General features: G+C 44.1%; 1 protein-coding gene across 2 annotated transcripts; it reads left to right on the forward strand.

Annotated features, from left to right (window-relative positions):
• Positions 1–1953: 1953 nt before the first annotated feature.
• On the forward strand, positions 1954–19857 carry LOC121351039 (keratin, type I cytoskeletal 15-like). 2 transcript variants are annotated; one of them, XM_041462875.1, is made up of 14 exons: positions 1954–2544; positions 3016–3098; positions 3899–4055; positions 4342–4503; positions 4631–4756; positions 4870–5090; positions 10231–10645; positions 14049–14131; positions 15481–15637; positions 17089–17250; positions 17339–17464; positions 18212–18432; positions 19105–19130; positions 19754–19857. In XM_041462875.1, exons 1-14 carry the CDS (start codon positions 1954–1956, stop codon positions 19855–19857), a joined length of 2634 nt encoding a protein of 877 aa, XP_041318809.1. The 2 variants fall into 2 exon arrangements, with proteins under 2 accessions (XP_041318809.1, XP_041318810.1); XM_041462876.1 differs by lacking the exons at positions 10231–10645; positions 14049–14131; positions 15481–15637; ... (3 more) ...; positions 19105–19130; positions 19754–19857 and adding exons at positions 5894–5919; positions 6409–6528.
• The last annotated feature ends 1671 nt before the right edge of the window (positions 19858–21528 follow it).

The raw sequence follows: 21528 nt of genomic DNA on the forward strand, positions 1-21528 counted from the left end.
TGGCTGTTTGATTTATTTTGTCTCCCAATGGTAAATATTCAACAGAAAGGAACAGCTTTTATCTGCTACCTGGTTTTTGTAAGTGTTCATCTGATACTGATCCAGCCTGGGGCATGTTAGAAAGCAGCAGTGTGTTTCACCATTGACCTTCCAAAGGAGTTATCACACCTGAGTGAAAGAAGACTCAATGAAAACTCCCCAAAGTTTCCTACTAAATTTTGTGGTGTTTTGTTGCTTGGGTTTTTTTAATGGAATATGATTTGCTTATTGTGAGCTCTCTTGGTTGAGCAGCCCCTGGCAGTGCACACACTTTGGGGCATTGATTATGAGTCTTTAAGACAACTTTTTATCTTCAGGAGGGCTTGTCTGAACTTGTTTCATGAGCCACCAACCCTTGGAGACACAGGGATCTGGCAAGGCACTCAGACCATTCATCTGCCCAGCAGCAAAACTGAAGGGCTGTGGCAAAGGGCCAGGTTCAGTTTAAAACATGTTTCCAGAGCGGTGACACCCACCCGTGTGCCCTGCTCAGCCTGCAGTGAGTGCCCATGCCCCAGAGCCAGCCTGCAGGGGCACATCACGGCTGGACTCTGCCATTTCTTCCCCCCTGAGTGAAAATGCTGTGCATTCCCTGTGCCTGCATTAACATCTCAGCTGGAAATGTCAGAAACCCCCTCGGTTTATTCCAACAACTCCTGAGAACCTTGGCTTACCCGAAATCCCCATCCTGAGTTCTAAGCTCAGTTTCTGTACTGCCAAAGAACGCTAAAAACAATGCTCTTCTTATGATGTTTTTAGCAAACGTATCAGTTTTCTTCTTTCAGCTTTATTTGAGGTCCCTGTGTTGTGCAGAGAATGAGGTGCTCTGCAAACTGCACACTCCCCACAGCCCGTCCCCAGCAGGGCACACGGGCAGCTCCTGCTTCCTCGCACGCTGCCCAAATCTGCCTTCCCTGCAGGGCGAGCAGGGCTGCATGACCGAGTTCCTGAATTTCACTGGCAATTTATGAGCTCAGTAGTGTATTTCTGTTTCAGACTCTTGCTTTAAATGAAAGATTAAGGTGCCTTGAGTGTTTCTCAAGCCTTACTTTCAAAGACTACTCCATTTCCTCGTGCACACTGGCATTAAACACATGTATTGCTATCAGAACAGTGTAATCTTAAACCCATTCTCTTTATATTTTCCAAAGTAACAGGAACTTAGTCCTCCCACATCTACTCTTTTAACTGAGTTGTTTCAATCTGTGTTACCTTTGTGGGCTATTTCACAATTATTAATAAATTTACTGTTTCCACTCTCCCTTGCACACCGATGGATGCTGACTGTTCCTCATATAGTGCCATGAATAAATGCTTTTGTAACAAAAATTCAGACTCCAAAATCTCAATATTAGTTCCAAGAAAAAAAATCAAGAATAAGAACATTTCTAATTCAACCCCAAAATTTTAAAGGGAAAAAAATGCAGATAAAAAAGAAGGAATAATGGTGAGATGAAGAGACGATTGTACATTTTTCAATGAAAGGAGAATTTTACTTAAGCCTCATTTTTAGAAAAAGTTGATTTTCTGAAGGTAGCCATGGCAAGCATTGCAAATAGGCGAGTGGGTGGGGCTGAACTCACTTTGTTTTTCCATTCTTAAATGTCAGAGAAGTAAACTCCAAGTTTCAGAACTATAGCCTGAAGAAAAAACATCATCTGATTCATGCCTTTTGTTTAATTAAAAAAAGAAACCCCAAGCCCCTGCGATGTGCTGCCAGCACTGCTTGTCAGGAATGTCATCACAGTTGGCCTCACCTCTAGGGAGGAGAATTTTGGAGGGAGGGCTGCAGTGGGGTTTGTCTCCAACACCCGCTCATGAGCATATAAAAGAGGCACCAGGGCAGTGAAGGAACAGGCTGTCTTCTCTTGCCAGGGTGCATAAGTGACCTTTGCTCATTCTCTTGCTTCAGCCATGGCCACTTCCTACATGAGCTCTTCCTCCACCTACGGGGGTGGCTTTGGGGGCAGCAGCTCTCGCCTGTCCTCGGTGCGCACCGGAGGCACCTACCGGGCCCCGAGCATCCACGGCGGCTCCGGCGGCCGCGGCGTCTCCATCTCCTCGGCCAGGTACGTCTCCTCTTCAGGAGGAGGCTGTGGCATTGGAGGTGGCTATGGAGGAGGCTTTGGAGGGGGGGCAGTCTGTGGCTTTGGAGGGGGCTCCGGCTTTGGAGGAGGCTCCGGTTTTGGAGGGGGCTCCTGCTTTGGAGGGGGCTCTGGCTTTGGAGGGGGCTCTGGCTTTGGAGGCGGCGCTGGCTTTGGTGGAGGATTTGACCTTGGTGGTGGCTTTGGTGGCGGCGATGGCCTCCTCTCTGGCAATGAGAAGATAACCATGCAGAACCTGAATGACCGGCTGGCTTCGTACCTGGACAAAGTACGAGCCCTGGAAGAGGCCAATTCGGATTTAGAAGTGAAAATCCGAGACTGGTACCAGAAACAAGCTCCCACCAGCCCCGCCCGTGACTACAGCAATTATTACAAGATAATCGAAGATCTTCGAGACAAGGTATGACATTCATGTGTAGAGGAGTTATAAGAAGGCAAGAGAATTATGGAACTGCATGTTCCATGTCTTTAAAATAATTACAAAAGAAGTAGTGAATTCCTCATCCCAAATTCATTGATGTCCTGAGCATTCTAGCAGAACAGAGTAGTCTCTTCTCAGTTTAAATACCAAGTATCTTATCCTGACAATGTGATGTTTGTTGAGCTGTAAAAGTTAGCAAAATGTGTTTAGAATTATCAATATATTTATTCAGGAATCAAATAGTAAAGAATGTGACAAGTAGGCCTCAAAGGCTGGAAAGATAATTCACCTGGCTACAGATAAGATCAGGTGTTGTACAAACACATGTCCCTATTATGGTTCTAATCCATGTTGCACAGAGTATCACAGCCCTCTGATTTGCTCATGAAATGTGGATCAGATATTTTACCATTATTCACAGGAATTTTTCTCCATGTTTCTAATTGCCAGATCCTTGCTGCTACCATTGACAATTCCCGGGTCATTTTGGAGATTGACAATGCCAGGCTGGCTGCTGATGACTTTAGACTGAAGTAAGTTCACCTGGAGCTCATTTGTCTCCACTCTACTTGTCTTCACTCTCTCAAAGCAGTTTTTTATTTAGTAACTTCAGACACAAACCATCCTGGCAAGCAGAATCCATTGAGAAAGGACCAATTCAGAATATAAGCCTGACAGAACACAGCATTCAGATCACTGAGCTGTTTTCATGATCAATTACAGCCCGTGTCTTCATTTCTTTGTGATACTCAAATATTTTTAATAGCCTGAATCAGGGGAAAGAAGGCAGGAATAGGTGAGATTTTCACTTAGATGGAACTGAGTGGCAGGAAGAGATTGCTGTGGGGCTTCAGCATTTCTCTGCTGGAGTCTGAAATTTAGAGTAAGGTGAGGCTTTTCCAGCTCCCAGGCTCAGCAGCACATCAGATGATAAAGGTCCATGTGCAGCTGCCTTCCCTGCAGCAATGCACCTGCAGGTTTTTATTTTCCCCCCTGTGTCCTCGGCAGCCCTGCCCCACCTGTGCTTTCCTACACAAATCTGGGAGGACACTGCAAAACTCCTGTTCTGTGTGACAATGTTTCTATTGATGCTGATAATCAGTATTAGGTTGTGCAAGGTGAAATGTCATGTCCTCCTCAGGAACAGCATTGTCTGTGCTTCCTTATACCATAGTTGGATATTGGAAAAAAAAACAGCTTTATTGCTTTTACACCTCTAAATCTGTATGTTTTCACCTACAGTCCACTGTTCCTCCTACATGTTATCATTTTATAGCTCTGCTGTAAACAAACTCGGACGTGTTCCAATGCTTGTTTCTTTTTTGAACTGCAGGTATGAGAACGAGCTGTTCCTGCGCCAGAGCGTGGAGTCCGACATCAACGGCCTGCGCCGCGTCCTGGATGAGCTGACCCTGTCCAGAGCCGACCTGGAGATGCAGATTGAGAACCTGAAGGAGGAGCTGGCTTATCTGAAGAAGAACCATGAAGAGGTGAGAATCCTGGCAGTGCAGGGAGATCACTCCCGTTTGGAATTTATCTCTTGTAAATGAAACATACATGTAAGTTACATGTAAATAGGTGTGTCCTGTGTGAGTACACAGGGGTAGAGAAGCTGTTGCAATGAGAAAGAAAATGTGATAAATGTTTTATATGAGTTCCATCTGTGATACTTGATAGCACAGGTACTGTGCACCACAGCAGGCATTGCTGGGGGCAGGAGCAGTGTGAGAGGAAAGAGCCTGATCTTCTTGTGTCCTCTGTCTGCTGTCCATGCAGGAAATGAAAGAGTACTCGAACCAGCTGAGTGGAACAGTCAATGTGGAAATGGATGCAGCTCCTGGCATTGACCTGACCAGAGTTCTTGCTGAGATGAGGGAACAGTATGAAGCTCTGGCTGAGAAGAACCGTAAAGATGCTGAGGCCTGGTTCTTCACTCAGGTATGGTCACACCAATGAACAGCACAGCGTTGCCTCAGCATTACCGCCCTGGTTGGTCCTTATCTCCCTCAAAATGATTGATTTTTTATACATTTGTATGTGATTTTACAGTTGTTTTTCCTTCCAGACTGAGGAGCTGAACCGTGAAGTTGCCACCCACACCCAGCAGATACAGACCAGCAAGTCAGAGATCACGGAACTGCGCCGCAACCTGCAGAGCCTGGAGATCGAGCTCCAGTCGCAGCTCAGCATGGTACAGCACTGCCTCACACTGTCCCCTTCCTCCCTCGCTGTCTCACCTCTCCTCGACTCCCCCTCCGTGGGACAAACTTCCTTCTAACCTGTTCTGACATTCCTGCACTTTAGAAAGCTGGGCTGGAGGCCAACCTGCGGGACACGGAAGGCCGGTACTGCGCGCAGCTGGCTCAGATCCAGGCCCTCATCACCAGCGTGGAGGAGCAGCTGAGCGAGCTGCGCTGCGACATGGAGCGCCAGAACCAGGAGTACAAAATGCTCATGGACATCAAGAGTCGCCTGGAGCAGGAGATCGCCACGTACCGCCAGCTGCTGGAGGGCCAGGATGCACAGTATGTCACCCTGTCCCTGTCCTGATGAGCAGATAAGGGTAACAGCGCTCTGTGGCTGCCAGGATGACTCCGGGGTGCTCAGTCACGCTCCCTGCACACGCAGCCTTTGGAGCACTGGCAAAGTCCCTGGCACTGCCATAACTCCAGCTAAATCTGCACATCGGTGGTGTGGAGGATTGGAAAATATAAATGCCACTATTTTGACCGTGATGAATTAGAAAAGGCACCAGCCCTCATATGTATGTTTCACTTAATCCTCTGGTTGCACTGGAATTAGAGCCTGCAGCCTGAGGCAACCTATAAAAACCTGCTCCCAGTATTTCTTTAGCTCCTGTTTTTTTCTGTTTGTGCACAGAGGTGAAAATAAATACTCATCCTCATACACCAGTATCCCCAGCAAGAAAAGAGCCTGGAACAGACTCCAGCTTACTTCAGTAAAATCTGCATTTTCATGCCCACTTCTCATATCTGATCTATACATGGAATTACTTTTGATTTCTAAGGAGGAGGAATCAGCTTATATACTATCTAGAAGAGGCATTTTGAGGAGAGGAGCAGTATAAGGAGACACCTCAGGACAAGGAACTGGTCTGACCACTGTTCCCATTCCCTTTCAAGTACATAGGGGTGGATTTCAAAGCTGAAAGCACCTTAACACCACCTCTAGTAACAACACACCTCAGAACCAGCCACTGAGAGCAGCTGTGTGAAATCCTGGCTGTCCACACAAATTCCTAAATGGTTCAATGGTTTCAGGGGACAATGTCAGGAATGGTCATTAATCAAATATTTTTTTCCTACAGGTTGTCAGGACTGAACCCCAAGGACGGTAAGAAACATTTTTATTTAATGAGGGGCTGAAATGAACAGGCAAAATAGGATTAAATAAACCTTTTAGCCTTGGATTTCTTCTTACTAGCACAGATTCCATTCTCCCCACAATGAGCATGTTCTGTATCACGTAGAGACAAAAATATAATACTTTATTTTGTGTGCATTTTTGAATGCAGTAGATTTCCAAAATGAGTGCATGAACTGCTCATGGGTACCCAGATCTCCCAAAGATTCATTCCTCTGCTGATTCACATAACATACAACATGCTTCCAAATCCATATCTGATGTGCACTCCTAAGGTTTTCTGGATGAGGACCAGGAGTGAAAGTAGATAAGATGTAAAGGCAGTTCTGCCTTTGATATGTGAAAGATCTTGTGAGGAAACAAACAAACACAACCTCATGGTTCAGCTCCTCAGGGTCTTGGCAGTGCCTTAGTGGTTTTATTGTTCCTTATTTGATTTTTTTATTCCTCCTACAACAGCATTTGGGAGCGCTACAAGAGGTCGCTCTGGCACGGACGATGATGGAAAACCCGTTTCTACCCGTGACAGGAGATACCCATAAAGAAATACCAAATCTCCACGTGGACCCAGTGCAGCCTCCACACTAATGCTGAGATAAATAGCCTTTCACTTCCCCAAATCACGAGAATGTATCCAAGAATGTCTTTCCTTAGATTTGCTCTGCCTTTGTACACGAGCATTGGCTCGCTGGGTCAGAGATGCCAAAGCCTGTTTTCTGCTGGTGCTCTATTGTGTCCTAACAATAAAGTTTCTGTTCTGCTTCTGCAAATAAATCCAGTCTAATGGTGTTTTTTGAAGCCACTGTGTCACACACAGCCCACAGGCCCTCCCAGCATGGGCTGCTGGAACCCAACCAGGGGATACTCTGGGAATAACAACAGCAATAACAATAATAACCTTAAAAATAATAATAAAGATGGTGATGAATGGACAGATAAAGTGCCATTAGAGTCTGCCAGCCATCTGGAGCTGGTATCAGTGAAAAACAGAGAAGATAGCATAAAAAAAATCCTTAAGATCTTTGTTCTCAATTCCAAGGGCACAACAAGGTTACAATTCATGCACAAATAAAATGCATCTCTGAAAAAACTGCATATATTTGTGCTCCTACACTGCCTGCAGCACCAAGCAAATTCCTTCAGCTCCTAAGAGCAGCAGGCACAGTCCAGGTGAAACAAATTGCTCAGAGTTTGCTGCAACTGTTTTGGTTTTCATCCATCAGGAAGAACATCCCTGGCCCATGTCACTGCTGTGCCTGTGGTTTCAGCCCCATCACCTTCTCCCAGCTACAAATCCCCCACAAATGGAACTGAAGAGATGCTGATAAAATTTTAAGAGCCTGGTGAATCCCAGAAGCACACAAAGCAGTTACCTAAGCACTGTACTTTACTCACATAACATGTTTGAAAAAGGCATCCTTAGACCCATCACTGGACATTCAATCCACATTATAGTACCTGCAAAAACTATATAATTTCTAGAATTACATATTTTATTTTCCTTCCAAGCTTCTTAGAGACACTATTTGTGTGTCTTCTATTTTCTGACATTTAAGAAAAGGAAATATACACTGTTTGGCCATGAGATCATGGGTGCTGCTGGTAAGAAATGCACATCCCCTTGGCATTCCCACTGGAAGGAGTTCAGAAGAGGTTCTGGCAAACTGCAGCAAAGCAACATCACAATCCACTATAGAGGAAAACTGAACTGCATAAATGATATTTTTTCCTGATCCTAAACCTAGGTGACTGTTGCTTGTATCACTCAAACAGCAGGAGAGGGAATTCCTACATTCACAGGCAGCTCTCCATCCATTTGTATTCCAGATGGAGGAGCTGAATCAGTCAGTGATTGTTGCAGGACATTGACCTGTACAACGTACCTGTCAGAATAATCTGCCTGTATTTAAACTGCAGCCTCGAAATTCAGCTCAGTTTGCTGCCCACGTTCTAATTCAGTACAACACCCACAATTCCCAGATGAAGCAAGGCGGGACTGCAGAGCAGCACCCATCTCCCAGGGAGCAGAGCAGTCCCCATCCAAGGGTGCCATCTGCTGACAACAGTTTATTTCCTTACTCCGGGTGTCACTTCCATTCTCTGTTCTGGATTAAAGAGGTGACTAAACCCAAATTCAGCACTGCAGCCTGACAAAGAGTCATACCAGATTTTGAAGTAAGTTGTTTGGTGTTTTTCATCGATCCTCAACATGTGTGGATCAAAACTGTGTGGCATCTTTTCCAGTTTGGAAAGGCTGAGCCTCAGGGGAAGCACTTCCCATGTCCCAGATCACCTGTACTTTGGATTAATTGCAAGAGAAAATACTATTCTGGTTTTCATGATGTGCTAATCCCATTATATTCTCAGGAGTGAGGCTCTGTGGTCTCCCACATTGCCAGCCTCATTGCCAGGCAGGGTGGGAATGCCATGGAGTAATTTCAGGTGAAACAGAGGATTCATTTTATTTCACATTCTATTCTGTACATCCCTGTGTAATTCCATCTTGGTGTGATAGGTCACAGACACCAGCTTGCTAAACTGAAAATTCAATCTGAAATTGATCTCTGTGAGATCTGCAGGATGTCATCAGTGCTTTTATAATTTGGGGTTTTTTTCAAGTTAGGGCCTCAGTTTTTGTCTGATGCTTCAAGCTCATCCCCCTCCCCTGCAGCAGGGCTGACCCCAGACTGCAGCTATGGATAGTGGCTGTAACCAGAATATTTGTGCTCACTGGAAAATCCAATTTTCAGTGATTTCTTTCCCCAAATAGTTAGAAATGACAGGATTTCTACAGAAGTAAGAGTCTGAGGAAGAAAGAGGGTAAAGTATAAAGGGAGCTGGGGAAAAGGAAAGGATCAGGTGCTGAGCAGAGCCAAGCCCGAGCCACAAGGAGGAGCCCGAATCCTGCTCAGTCAGGAATGAGGCCGGGAGGTACCAGGGAACAATTCCTGATTGCTGCAGCCTTCCAAATGAAGCAAACAGGGCAAAACACATCCCTTCCTGTTTGTCCCAGGACAGCTGAACTCTGCTTCATGCAGTCTCCCTGACCTCACCAGGATGAGCAGCAGGGCCAGGGCAGAAGGGGGTTGGCCTTCACCTAGGTAAGGAAACCAGCTGCAGCATTTCTGGGACAGCCTGTGCCCACCCACTTCATGCCTCTTCCCAAATCTTCCTCCTCGATCTCATCCCTCAGTCATGGACTAGAACAAGACAAAGCAAACCCACTACACCCAGCAGTTGCCACGGGACCACTCCCCAATCTACACCCCTTACCAGCACGAGGAATAGGAGAATCTGCAAGAGCCACACTGCACCTTTCCCTGTTGGATGATACAGTTTGGCAGAAAGTTACTGAGACTTTTGAGAAAGACTATTCCTGCATGATTGCCAGGTCAATTTTTAGGGCTGGTAGTTTTAAATAATCATTTGAATCTTTTGAGTGCTGTTACAAACTCATAGTGTAAATATGTTTTATAGCTAAAATAAATATCTTAATAGTATTTATGCTGGGAACAGCAAGAAATCTTTGCACTGCTGCCTGTTGAGACAAGACCACTGAAACAGGACTGCACCTCAAATCATGTGAAAATCAGTATAAAAGTACCTAATTCTCATGTATTTCCCCTGGAAATGGGCAGCTGAAGGGAACAGCTGGACATTACTGACTCTGGACTGGAGGGTTTTTTTGGTTTAGAAGCTGGATGACTTCATGAAAGCCTCACATCTCCCACAGGCTGAAGCTGTTTGGTCGCTAAGCCGTTTGACAGCTGATAGGACACACTGCACTTGAGAATCCACAGGTCTGAGGATCCACGGGCTGCTGTAATTCTACAGCCTGAGAATTACCACAGAAAGTATCTGCATAGCCCCATCCCTGCCCTGGCTTCCCATTTATTCTCTTCATGAGAGGAAAACATAACATACTAACTACCGGGTTAGAGAGAAGTCTGAGGCAGAGCTGATCCTGCTCCACACCTACGGATTTTGGCCACACCTCACTATTATCATATGAAAAGAAAAAGAAAAAAAAAAAAAACCCAAACAAGCGAAAGGAAAGCAACCCGGTATGTAGCTGATTCCAAACAACAACAGCGTGCAGGCTCATAAATGCTTCAGAATTGACCAAGAGGAAGCACGTTTCGTGATGACACAATCTTGTTGCTGTAGTCATTCATCGAAGGGAAACTCCCACAGGAAAAGGCATAAAGCTGCTCAGGGAAGGTGAAGAGGCTGCTCAGTGCTAGGCAGCCAAACCTGGGGTTCGATTCACACAGAGCTAAGCATGAGCACCAGCCAAGGCCCTTTCCAGTTTTTTTCTGGGTCCCTCAGGGGTAGTTCAGGGTGTGGTTTGGCCCAGCAAGGAACTTCTTACAGAGCATCAAGTGCAGATGGTGGTGCCAGCAGCACACATCCCTCCTTCTCCTCTGCCAGACCCTTCTGGCTGGCTGCAGGAGGGGCAGCCTGGGGAGGCTTCAGCGAGCACTATGGGGAAAGCATCTTCCTGGGTGGGAATGAGAAACAGACTATGCAGAACCTGAATGAGCGCTTGGCTGCCTACCTGGACAAGGTCCGTGCCTTAGAAGCAGCCAACGCTCAGCTGGAGAGCTGCATCCTAGAGTGGCACAGGACAAAGTCTCATGGAAAGAGGCATGACTTCAACCAGTACGAGCAAAACGTCACTGACATGCAAAGACAGGTAAGTCAGAGCTGGGACTGTGTCATTCTGTGCTCTTCTAAGGAATCGGGGTTCTCCTTTATGCTGATGGCTTTCCTTTAAAGAAGTTAAATAAAACCTTTGAAATGTTAGAAATCCTCAGGAAGGTAGTTCCAGGACCTGGGCATAAACATTCTTTGTGGGCACAAGAAAGGCTGGAAGGGGGCGAGGGGGATTCTGCAGAGACTGGCAGAATAAAGGGATCCAAGTGTGCTGCCAAGTGTTCCTTTCTGTACTGAAACTGGGGTTTGAGTAACTGCAGCTGGCAGAACTTGGTCTTTTTGACTGCACAAGTCTTGAGCAAATTACAAAGCAGGAGGAGTGCAGAGCCTGCCCCTCTCTGCTGCTGTCTCCAGACAGACTGGGGCATTCCAGCTCTTTGATTCCTGCGGTAGCAGACAATGAAACTACAGGAGTTTTGGGACCAATGAGCTTATGTAATCAGATGGAAAAATACTTCATTGTAATTAAGAAAATAGCAGTGACAAATTCCTTGTGGATGTTTTCACTATAATTAAAAGGAGAATTTCTGGTTCCTGCCAGTAGTTAATATTAATGTTCAACAGTAACTCTTTCAATCTCCCAAACTCACGTGTCTTCAAATTTAAGCATAATATTAATCTGTATTCATAATGAACATCCTTAGCACTGTAACCATCTGTGTGACTAATCAGAGTAATTAACTTTACATACCCATATGGGGCAAAACCCAAAGCTCTTCTTCAATGTTGTCGTTTGCTCTCAACTTTTTATAATACAATTACTTGGCATTCTCAAGATCCTGAGAAATTCTTTTTAAAAAGGCTTGGAAATTGTATTAATTCACATCTTTGCTGACTGGGGCCAAGGACTTAATCAAACTCCACGCTCACAGCTAAAAGTGTTGCCTCCAGGCAGTAGGTGAGGTGCTCGGACCACAGCCTGTGTATGGAGAGCCAGAACTGTCATCACCCATTTCTGTTTTAAGGATAAAGAAAGGTCACCATCCCCAGACCTGGCACTTGGGCACTTTCCTTTTTAACAGAAAGAGAAATAAAAACTTGTTCATCAAGAACATATATGTGTTCAGGTTGATTTGGAATTAGTACATCAGAAAGATTTAGGAAGACAGTAAGCATAAAACTATGATGCCCTCACTTTTGAGTAGGTTGTACCCAAAAAGCTTATTTTTAACACTCACCCCTTAAACAGCTGTCCCTGGCCACAGACACCTGGAGGCTGGTGGCTGTCCTGGATGTGGAATGAAAGGCCAGGAAAGGATCATTTACAGGTGACAATTCAGTGATTGAACACGGGATTTTTACTTTCTCTATAAAACATTGCAATTACCAGCATGTCTGCCTGTAAAATGAGTGAAAATATAGCATCTAATTATTAATCATAATTAAATTAATTAAATGTTAATTTAAAGGGTGAAACTAATTTAGCACCTAAAATAAAATTCAGACTAAATTTAGGGTCCTATATCCAATAATCCAGAATGTCTATGATATGCTGCCTGTCTGAACTTGGAGGCATATAATCATTTGGGTTCTACATTTTTAACCACACTCTCCTGGATACCTGAATTCAGGATGAATGCCTGATGGAGCAACAAGTTTTGGGAAAAGCCTTGCTCCAGCCTGACTCCATCCTAGCCCAGATACACAATGAAATATCACCTGTTCTTCAGGTCACTGTCTCACTCAAACACCTTGTGCTGCTAAATAAGCAAAGTGATCTACGGAGCATTCCAGGAGATGGGACAAAGGACATGAGACAGGAGAGGTAAAGTCAGTGCAGGAAGGCTTCTTGGAAAAATCCCTATTTTGATAAGGAATTGGAGTGTATTTCCTATACAATAACATTAAGTGGGAATTCTTAATGAAGCTGACAGTTTGCAGACTGGTACTGGAAACACAGCCACGTTCATGATGGATGCAGTAAGGAATTCCAAGTGACTGTTAAGAGGTAACTGGCACATGTGAGATCCACACAGCAGTGGGCAAAGCACTGAGCAGTGCTCAGATTGCACAGAGTCCCACAGCAGTTCTGTACATGGCACAAAGCTGAAGAACTCATGTTTTTTTCTCGTTGCTTTGTTCATTCTACAAGGCTGGATTCAAAAATTGCCTCTTCTTTGTCACCAAATTCCAGGCAGCCACGCATTCAGGGCACTGTTGTAGTTCTTGAGCTGGCCTTGATGGTGTCCCAGGGCAGTATCCGAGGTGCAGATAATTGCACAGGAATGCACAGTCTGTTAGCAGATTAGTTAAACATTCCACAGCACCTTCTTCTTCACTACCGAGGTGAACCTTTGACACTTGAGGAGAATTTTGTCATTTCCTTGTTTCTTTGTGATTCATTGAGGTGTGGGAAATTTACTCCAAGGTGTTGAGAGCTCTGTAAATGACGTCTGTAGGGCCACAGTGCCCCTTGGTTTGCTCTGTGGATGCTGAGGGAAGGTAGCTGGTGGGATGGCAACCACACTTCTCTTTCTTCTGTGTTAGAAAAGGACACAGTGTCCTGCATTTTTGATTTCCTGATAATTATGTGTGAGTTCCTGCTGGAGTTCTTTCAAAGATTTGGCACGGAATACTGAACTTTTCACATTCAGATCTATAGTTAAAAGCTATTCTATGTTATCAGGGACACATGAGCCTTTCCAGTGAGTGCTGAGTGCACCAAAGAAATGAGATCGTGCTTCAGCCTGCACCTTTTAGAGCAATTTTCAAATCCCAAAGCAAAATCAGACACCTGAATCAATCACTGCATGCTGCTGGTCGATTCAGAGCAGCTATAGGTGCATAACTGAATGGACCACAACAATCAGATGCCAGTGGTATTGTGCATGCAACTCCAGCCTGTGGTGAGTTGAGGGTCCTCCCAGTGAGTTGCTGCCACCATCACCAGCTCAGCAGGGTGTTCATGCACAGGCTACTTGTAGCATAACATTAACTCCAGTATTTTGATTGTGCTCAGACAGAGCTTAATGGTTCTTACTGAAATTTGCCCTAAAGATGCCCAAGGCAGCTTTGTTAGCCACGCTGAACAGGATCAGAATCCGGTCTCAAAACCAGAGGAAGGCAGTGACTGTTACTCTGTAAGGGACCATGAAATTTGTGTAATGAAATTCATATCATTCCTGGTCAGGAATAAGATGATGTTTCCTGGTTCATACCCTCAAAAAAAGTAAGAAAAAGAGAAAAGTAAGATTACAGACAAAAATTGTAAAACACCTAGGTGCATAGGAAACTGAAATGCTTTTATTCTTATGGTCTTCTTAGCATGGGAATTCCACTATTTAGATGCTTCCTTTGAGCAGCAAAGAGGCTAAACCAGCACAGATTATTTACTGTCATCCCATGGCAACACCAACTTTCCTGTTGGATTCTCTGTTTTCCAGATTGAGGATAGCAAGATCACCAATGCCAGCATCCTTTTACAAATTGATAACGCTAACATGGCAACTGAAGACTTCAGGCTCAAGTAAGCTCTTCTTTGGTTTCCTCATTAGATTTGAAAGAGGATTAACTAAACATTACTTTTTCTTGCTAATCCAATAGGGAAGCTATTTTACTGAGGTTTTCTGTTGATACTGGAAGAATAAAAACAATGTAGAACAGAGGAAAAAAACCCAAAAGCATGTAAAACCCACAAATGATTGCTGAAGAACCTTGAGTCACCCTGTTTATGATACTTAGTGCAGGTCCTGACGAGCAGGTTTGACAGCAGGCACTTAATACTTGTGACAAAAGGCACTTAAAACTGTCATCTGGGATTACAAATTATCCCCTCTAAGTACTGTACTTCCCAGTCCAGCCCAAATCTATTTCCTGGATTTATCACTTCTTCTGTCCAGCTCTGCAGGGAACACCTGTCCTTGTGTGGCTTCTGCTTTGGAGTCCCGTGAGTTGAGCACAGTGACTGAGCTGGTGCATCACTGGCTCCCAGCAGTCTGATTTTCAGTACATTGAAAGAGACTTCTCAGATCAACTGAAAAGACAAAATGTTTGTACAGAACACTTTCAGGCAGGTCTTTCCAAAGGAAAGGATCTGACACTTCTGTAAGTAAGACTTCTTAGGAATCAGGAAGATTTGTCTTATTTTGAGCAGTTGGTGATCAGCTATAAAAAAATTTTCAGCTTTTGATAGTATTATGACAAACTCAGATACCCTGAGCACTGCCAGCCTTTCATTATCAGTCAGTGGTGTCACAAAAGGAACCAGTGGAACTACTTTGAGGGACAGGACTCAGACTGAGTTTATTGGGTGAATGGAGAAGCACCAATAGAGCCCACAAAACACAGAGTAAGGGAGAGATGCTGAGGTGTGAAATTGCTTCCCATGCCCAAGGGAAGACACAGCAGCATCTCCCTTCCTTTGGCTCACTACAGACACTGCAAGAGATTAGAGGAATGTCAGTAACTGGCTTCCATCACATTTTTCTTGTTTTTCTGCAGGACTCAAAAGTTACCATTTTGGAAACACTAAAGCAGTCAGTGCTTGCTGATAGTGTTTTCAGAGAATTGTATTCTCAAGGCTTCCACAATTGGGTGAATGTTAACATGCAGAAAGGGAAGTGAAAAAAAGAAATTTTATTTCCTACCATAGAGAAGTTACGAGAGAGAGAGGAAAGTGAAATGCCAAACTAATAAAACTCATTTTATTGTTAAGACTATCCAAAAATATTTAAATAACATATTTAGAAACAGAATTGGTTTCTTTGTTTGTCCTCTCTAGTTTCCTACATAGACTAAGCCAGTCTTCTCCTTGTACAAGAGCCTGAATGGGGCAGTTCTCAACATGCACGTTGTGTCTTCTCTTTCCTCATAAAGATACGAGGCCGAGAAGTGTCGCAGGCAGGGAGTGCAGCTGGATGTGGAGAACCTGCGGAAGGAGCTCGACGGCATGACCATTATTACCACAGATCTGGAAATGGAAATTGAAGGCTTGAGAGAAGAGCACATCCTCAGGAGGAAAGACCATGAGGAGGTAGAAAAAGTTCCACCTGGTAAAATCTTATTGCACAAATCTTTACTACCATGTAATTAACTGAGTAAGACCCACAATCTGTAAGTGGGATTGATGATTCAGGACCTAATCCTGTTTCTGAGGCACCAGTGAGAGTCAGGTGAAGCAGAAAGCCTGTGTCTGCTTTACCAATTACACTGGGGTTTCAGAGAGAACAGATTGCTGGAGTCTCTCCCACCCATCTGTCATACACAGCTAATAATAACTGACATATTGGACAGAAATGTTCTCAGAAAGACTTAGATATAAATACACAGAGTGCTGCCGGGTTTTAGTCATCACAGACTTTTTCCTCAGTTCTGAATATATCATTTCCCATACTCACATAAGCATGGAAGGGTTGAAGGGTGGAAGGGATCTCTTTAGGCCCCCTTGTCCACCCCCCTAAACTCAAGCAGGGTAACCCAGAACAGGATGACCTGAGCAAAACACATCTCAAATTCTTGAAGGATCAAAATTAAAAAGAATGGTTGGTGAAGTCAGGCAAAATTACTCATTCTTGCATAATCCTAAGCACAGTAATTAGATAATTCTCAAAAGCCACACTACTCTGAATTCTGCAAAGCTATACTCAGTGCTCTCTGTTATTCCCACATTTATAATTTCACTGCTTGAAACATGCTGGTTTCGCTTGATCTGGTGTTGTTTGCAGTTATTACCCAACACCGGACCAAACATCCTGCTCAGTGTCTGTGGGTTTTTAAAGCAGAGAATAAAACACAGAGGGTGCACAGTGGTAGGTGCAGCTGCCTTTGGCTGACCCCCTTCCAGCCCAGGAGAGTTCTTGGACACAGGGGACCAGCAGAGCCATCCCTGTGTCCAGCTGATCTGCATTCCATGATGTCATACCCCAAAAGGCTCCTTTGCCTGGGTGCTTTGAAAATGGTACCAGGCACAGAAGGTTGTGCTACACAGAAAGGAATGTTACCCTACCTGCCCAACTGGTCCTGTAATTATGTTGTTTACACAGTAATTATATGCTTTAATCCAATTATTCCTTTAACAATTACATAGAACTTTTACATTACTCTCCTGTAAACTTAGTTATAGTTCCATAAATATTAACATAAAGGGTAAGAAAGATGAAATTACTGTTAGATTTTCATCAAGGATTTAGGTTTCTAAGAGATAAATAAATAAAAAATGTCAGTGCTTCTTCACTGAGTCCATTTCTTGCAGAAACATTCCATGAAAAGATCTTCTTGCATGTTTTTATTGAGTTCTGCCCCAGAAGCAACTATGTCATTGGTTTAATGATAATACATCACAGTATTATCAATGTATAAATTTTTCAAATAATGTTAATGTATATATAACAATTACCCCCCCAAACCTCTCTGGGATTCTGTGGCTCTCTGAAAACTTTCTACTTCCATAACCGAGTTTTCTTGTTCCCTCTGACATGTGAACAGGACATGGAAGCCAATCGCTCCTCACAAGACTTCAAAGTCAATGTAAAAGTAAACGCGGCCCCTCCTGCAGACTTAGGCAAGATTCTGGCAGAAATAAGAGAAGATTATGAGGCCATAATTGAAAAGAACCGTCAAAGCCTGGACAACTGGTACAAAGAACAGGTAACAGCCAGTCCCTGCTCATTTCCAAGCCCCCTGTGGCTGCAGCTGCCTGACCAGAGTCTGAGCTTTTCTCTTGCCTCTGCTCCAGAGTGCAGCAATGTCCCTGGCAGCAACCCCGAACCCCGAGCAGATCCAGCGCAACGAGAACGAGATCAAGGAGCTAAGGAGAACTTTGCAGTCCCTGGACATCGAGCTGCAGGCACAGATTAGTAAGGTATCTGCTGCAGACATCTCGGGCTGCTCACTCACTCCATATGTTCTCAGAAGTTGTCATGGACCAATTCTCCATTTAAATCCACAGCCTAGCATAACTTTGTTGCAGTTGTTAAAGTATGAGGGAAAGTGGAATTCAGATCATGTTCAACTTTGCCAAAATATGCAAAATAGATTCAGCAACCATCACCAGGAAGTGAAAAATGTATGTCTCTTCTTTCAACAAAATATGAGGAGAAGAAGAAGAAGGGATAGCTGACTCCAAGTCTAGAAAGAAAATGTGTCCAGAAGACAGACAGCAACACAAAGAATGCAAAGTTCATATTTACCAGCCCTGTTATCAAGCATGAATTACACAAACTGTGAAAAATATTGGTGGGGAGCTTTCGCAAATATTACATAGCTCTTATACAAGTTAAAGCTCACATCCCAGAGACCTGGAGACCTTGGAGCAATTCTGGACAGTTCATGCAGAACGGACAGGACAGACAGCAGTGTCAGGAGCAGAGCTTTGAGCAGAACGGATATGGCAGGGGTAAATGACTCAGTTTTGCCTTTCATGCACACACGGCACAGCTCTGTGGTTCTGCTGCCTTCACAAGAATAGTTATGCAAATGCATAAGTGTTTAAATTACCACAGCCTTAATTTTGCAATCTTCTAGCTAGAGACCAAATTTGCTGGTATTTCTGTGTTGTATCTACCACAGTAAATAATAATCATGGTCTTGGTATTATCTGCCCCATCAGAAACACATGCTGGAAGACACCTTGGCTGACACTCGGAATTATTACGCTGCTGCACTCCAAAACATGCAGCAGATCATCTCCAGGTGTGAGGAGGAGCTGAGCCAGGTTCGTCACGACATGAAGCAGCAAAATAACCAATATAAGGTTCTTCTTGGGATCAAAACACGCCTGGAAAAGGAAATTTCCACATACCGCCTGCTGCTGGAAGGGAATGCTGACGGGTAAGGCAGAGCTGCCCTGACTGGAACAGATGAAGAGTTCTCATATTTGGATTATTTATTTGTTTGTTTGTTTATGCTTAATCAAAGCTTGTGAGTCCCATACTACATCAAGGGTTGGTATTTTAATGTGATGGATCATAATAAAAAGCTGGAGCCACTTAGAGTACAGAGACACTGGTACCCATGTAATTTGGATTAACTAAATTAATATAACTTTTTATTAAAAAAGAATAAAATTCTCCACTCCCACAGTATGGCCATCTCAGCATAGGAGAATGCTGGCCTCATTTTTATTCTCTCATCTGATTTGTATGAAGTCAAAAAAGGAAGATCAGCAGCCTTTAGAACTGCAACTCTCAGGCAGGCAGGACAGAGTGGCCCCAAGTGTGAGGGTATTTATCAGAAACCAAATTGGGATCAACCTGAGCAACTCCAAATACACACAACCAATGCACCTGTCCCTGGGAGCAATAGTGAATGTGCCCAGGGATGTTTCCAGTGAGATTATCTACAAAAGGGAAAGCTCACATGGTATAAAAGCATCATTCTTTTTCCTTCTTTTTAAAAAAAAAAAATTATAGTGGGATGAGGTCTCCTTAGAAACAGTGAGAAGGGGACAAATAACTTTATTAAATTAGTGTAACATTATTTTCTATTTCATTATCTTCACAGGACAGCAAGAAAATCTGAAACTGAAGGTAAAAATTCCTTACTTTGTTCTCTGTAGTGACTCTTAATTACTGTCATTTCCAATCAAATTTCACTCAGGGCAATTTCATCCTCACCTGAGTGAACTGTGGAAGGTGAGCATAGCAGGCTCACACAGACCTTTGAGAAGCATTTCAGCAGCTCCTGGCTGCTGTGAAGGGCTCACTGCAGAGCCCACTGGGCTGCCTGAGCCCCAGCCCTGTCAGTCACACAGTGGCCACAGCTCAGCTCCAGACTAAAGCTTTCCTGGGACATGAGGAGGCAAGGAGACTCCACTGGGTGACTAAAACAGCGTTAGGGCTTGAGAGCAAACCGAAAATCTGCATGTCTGGAAACTTGTATGCTGGCATGGGCATGACCTGCAGACATCCAGGATAATCTGCTGGATTTGCATTGGCTGGGCTCTCCCTGTGTTATTCATTTGCCCTGACCTGGACCAGACCCAGGGTGACTTTCTGGCAGCACATTTCACACAGAGCAATAATAAATATTGACTTTAAGGAAAACATGTAGAAAAAAGGAGGCAGCAGGTAAATGACTGTAAATGAGGCTTTCCCTGCATCACCTTGTCTCAGCATTGCTCCTTGGCTAATTAAACTTTCCTTTCTTTCAGAACACTCTGGGCTGAGCAACCGAAAGCTCAAAGCGATTGTCCACGACAGCGTGAACGGGGAGGTGGTGTCCTCCACCATCAACGAGCTCCCCCCACAAGCCTGAAGGAAAGCTCTGCCAAACCAGCAGCTTTCCCAGCAGCAGCTCCCACAGCCCCTCTGGAACAGTGTGCCATGGGCTGGCTCCCGTGTGTCAAACAGGGATCCTGTAGTGAACGCGCTTCTCAAATGATCTGCAAAGTGCCACACAGAGCTGGGTATAGCTGACATTGGTAGTTTAAAGAGCTTTTAGTCACCAAAATGCTGGAAAAAAGCTGTTGAATTAAAGTGACTGGCTGAGTTAGTGGCAGATGTATTGTGCACATCTCCCCAGGGCAGGAATATCCATCTGGGATTCCGTTATCACTCTGCAAATTAGCTATAATTTAAGGGGAATAATCTCTCAACTTTTTTCCTGGTCTTATGCCTCTCATCATATACCTCACTGCAGCCAATAAATGTTTGTGCATTATTTGTTCCGGTCCTTGGAATATCTGATTTTGCTTTCCTTTACATATGCTCAGTCCACTGTGGCAGTGCCACTGACATGGCTCAGGACAGCCAAAGCCTCATTGTTTCAGGAAGGACAATACAAGAAGAACACAAAAAAGAAAAGAGGAGACACAAGTTACAGGTAACATTTACATGAGCAAAACTATTCAACTTCCCTATACACAGCTTATCAGTCACCATTTGGAACAGCGTTATGAGTAGGAGTGTTGCAAAGCCACTTTACTAAAAATAGTCCCCCAGAAACATTTCTTTATTCTTCAGTTTGAGAGAAATTTTCTAGCACTGTCTTTACACACTTTCCCTCAGAGTCTTTAAGTATTTATCCAGACACTCATCCTTTCTTGATGTCCTAGGTAATTCAAAAAACCATTTCAGTTATTTGGTCTCAAATTAATGTTCACTGTCTCTGTCAAAAGGTTCTGCAGTCAGGCCAGACTGGTGTTTACAGTGCATGCTAACACCAGAGAGAACTGTCAGCCTTAGCCAAGCTCAGGCTTCCTCCCTTTCTCAGCTCAGCCCAATGCCCAAGTCAGCAGCAGACCCTGACAGCAATAGAGCTATGCAAAGATAAAATCTGGGCAAGCAAAAGAGAAATACCATTAGGATGTTTAGATGAGGAAGAGTGTAAGGCAGAAGGAAGAGAGACCAAATGGAACATAATGAGCGTGTCAGGGATTTGCATTCCAAAGTCTGCGTGTCCAGGGCAGTCTCGCATTCATGAGTGACATTGTCATCATGTCCCGTCATCCCCACACACCACGGACTGTCACAAAAGGGCTCCTGTTACGTGCCTTGCTTTGAAACAGGGCTCACAAAGGGGAAATCTCAAAGGAAATGCAGATTAAACTGAACAAAGTCCACTTCTGTGGTACAATGTTCTGCTACTGGCATGTTCCAACCAGATCCTGATCCCCCTTTGCCCCCCGCACCCCAACTCTCCACCCTTGTTGCACAAAGAGATCCCAAAAGCATTGGATGGATTACCTAATGGTTTCTTTAAACTGGGTAAAACTTGTAATACAGGATTAGTAACTCCTGGCTAATTAAGAGTGTCCTTCCTTATGGCTTACCAGATCTAACAAGCCAGACCTGGTGTTTGCAGCATCTGGACAAAACGTGCCCAGGTCTTCTTGAACAATTTTCTGTGTTATTTAAAGATATGTTCATTTATCAGATTTACATAGCAGGGTCACATCGCTGTGACACAAATAATTATAAAAACTAC

This window comes from Pyrgilauda ruficollis, unplaced genomic scaffold, assembly GCF_017590135.1.
Source record: "Pyrgilauda ruficollis isolate IOZ18807 unplaced genomic scaffold, ASM1759013v1 scaffold161, whole genome shotgun sequence".
NCBI lineage: Eukaryota > Metazoa > Chordata > Aves > Passeriformes > Passeridae > Pyrgilauda > Pyrgilauda ruficollis.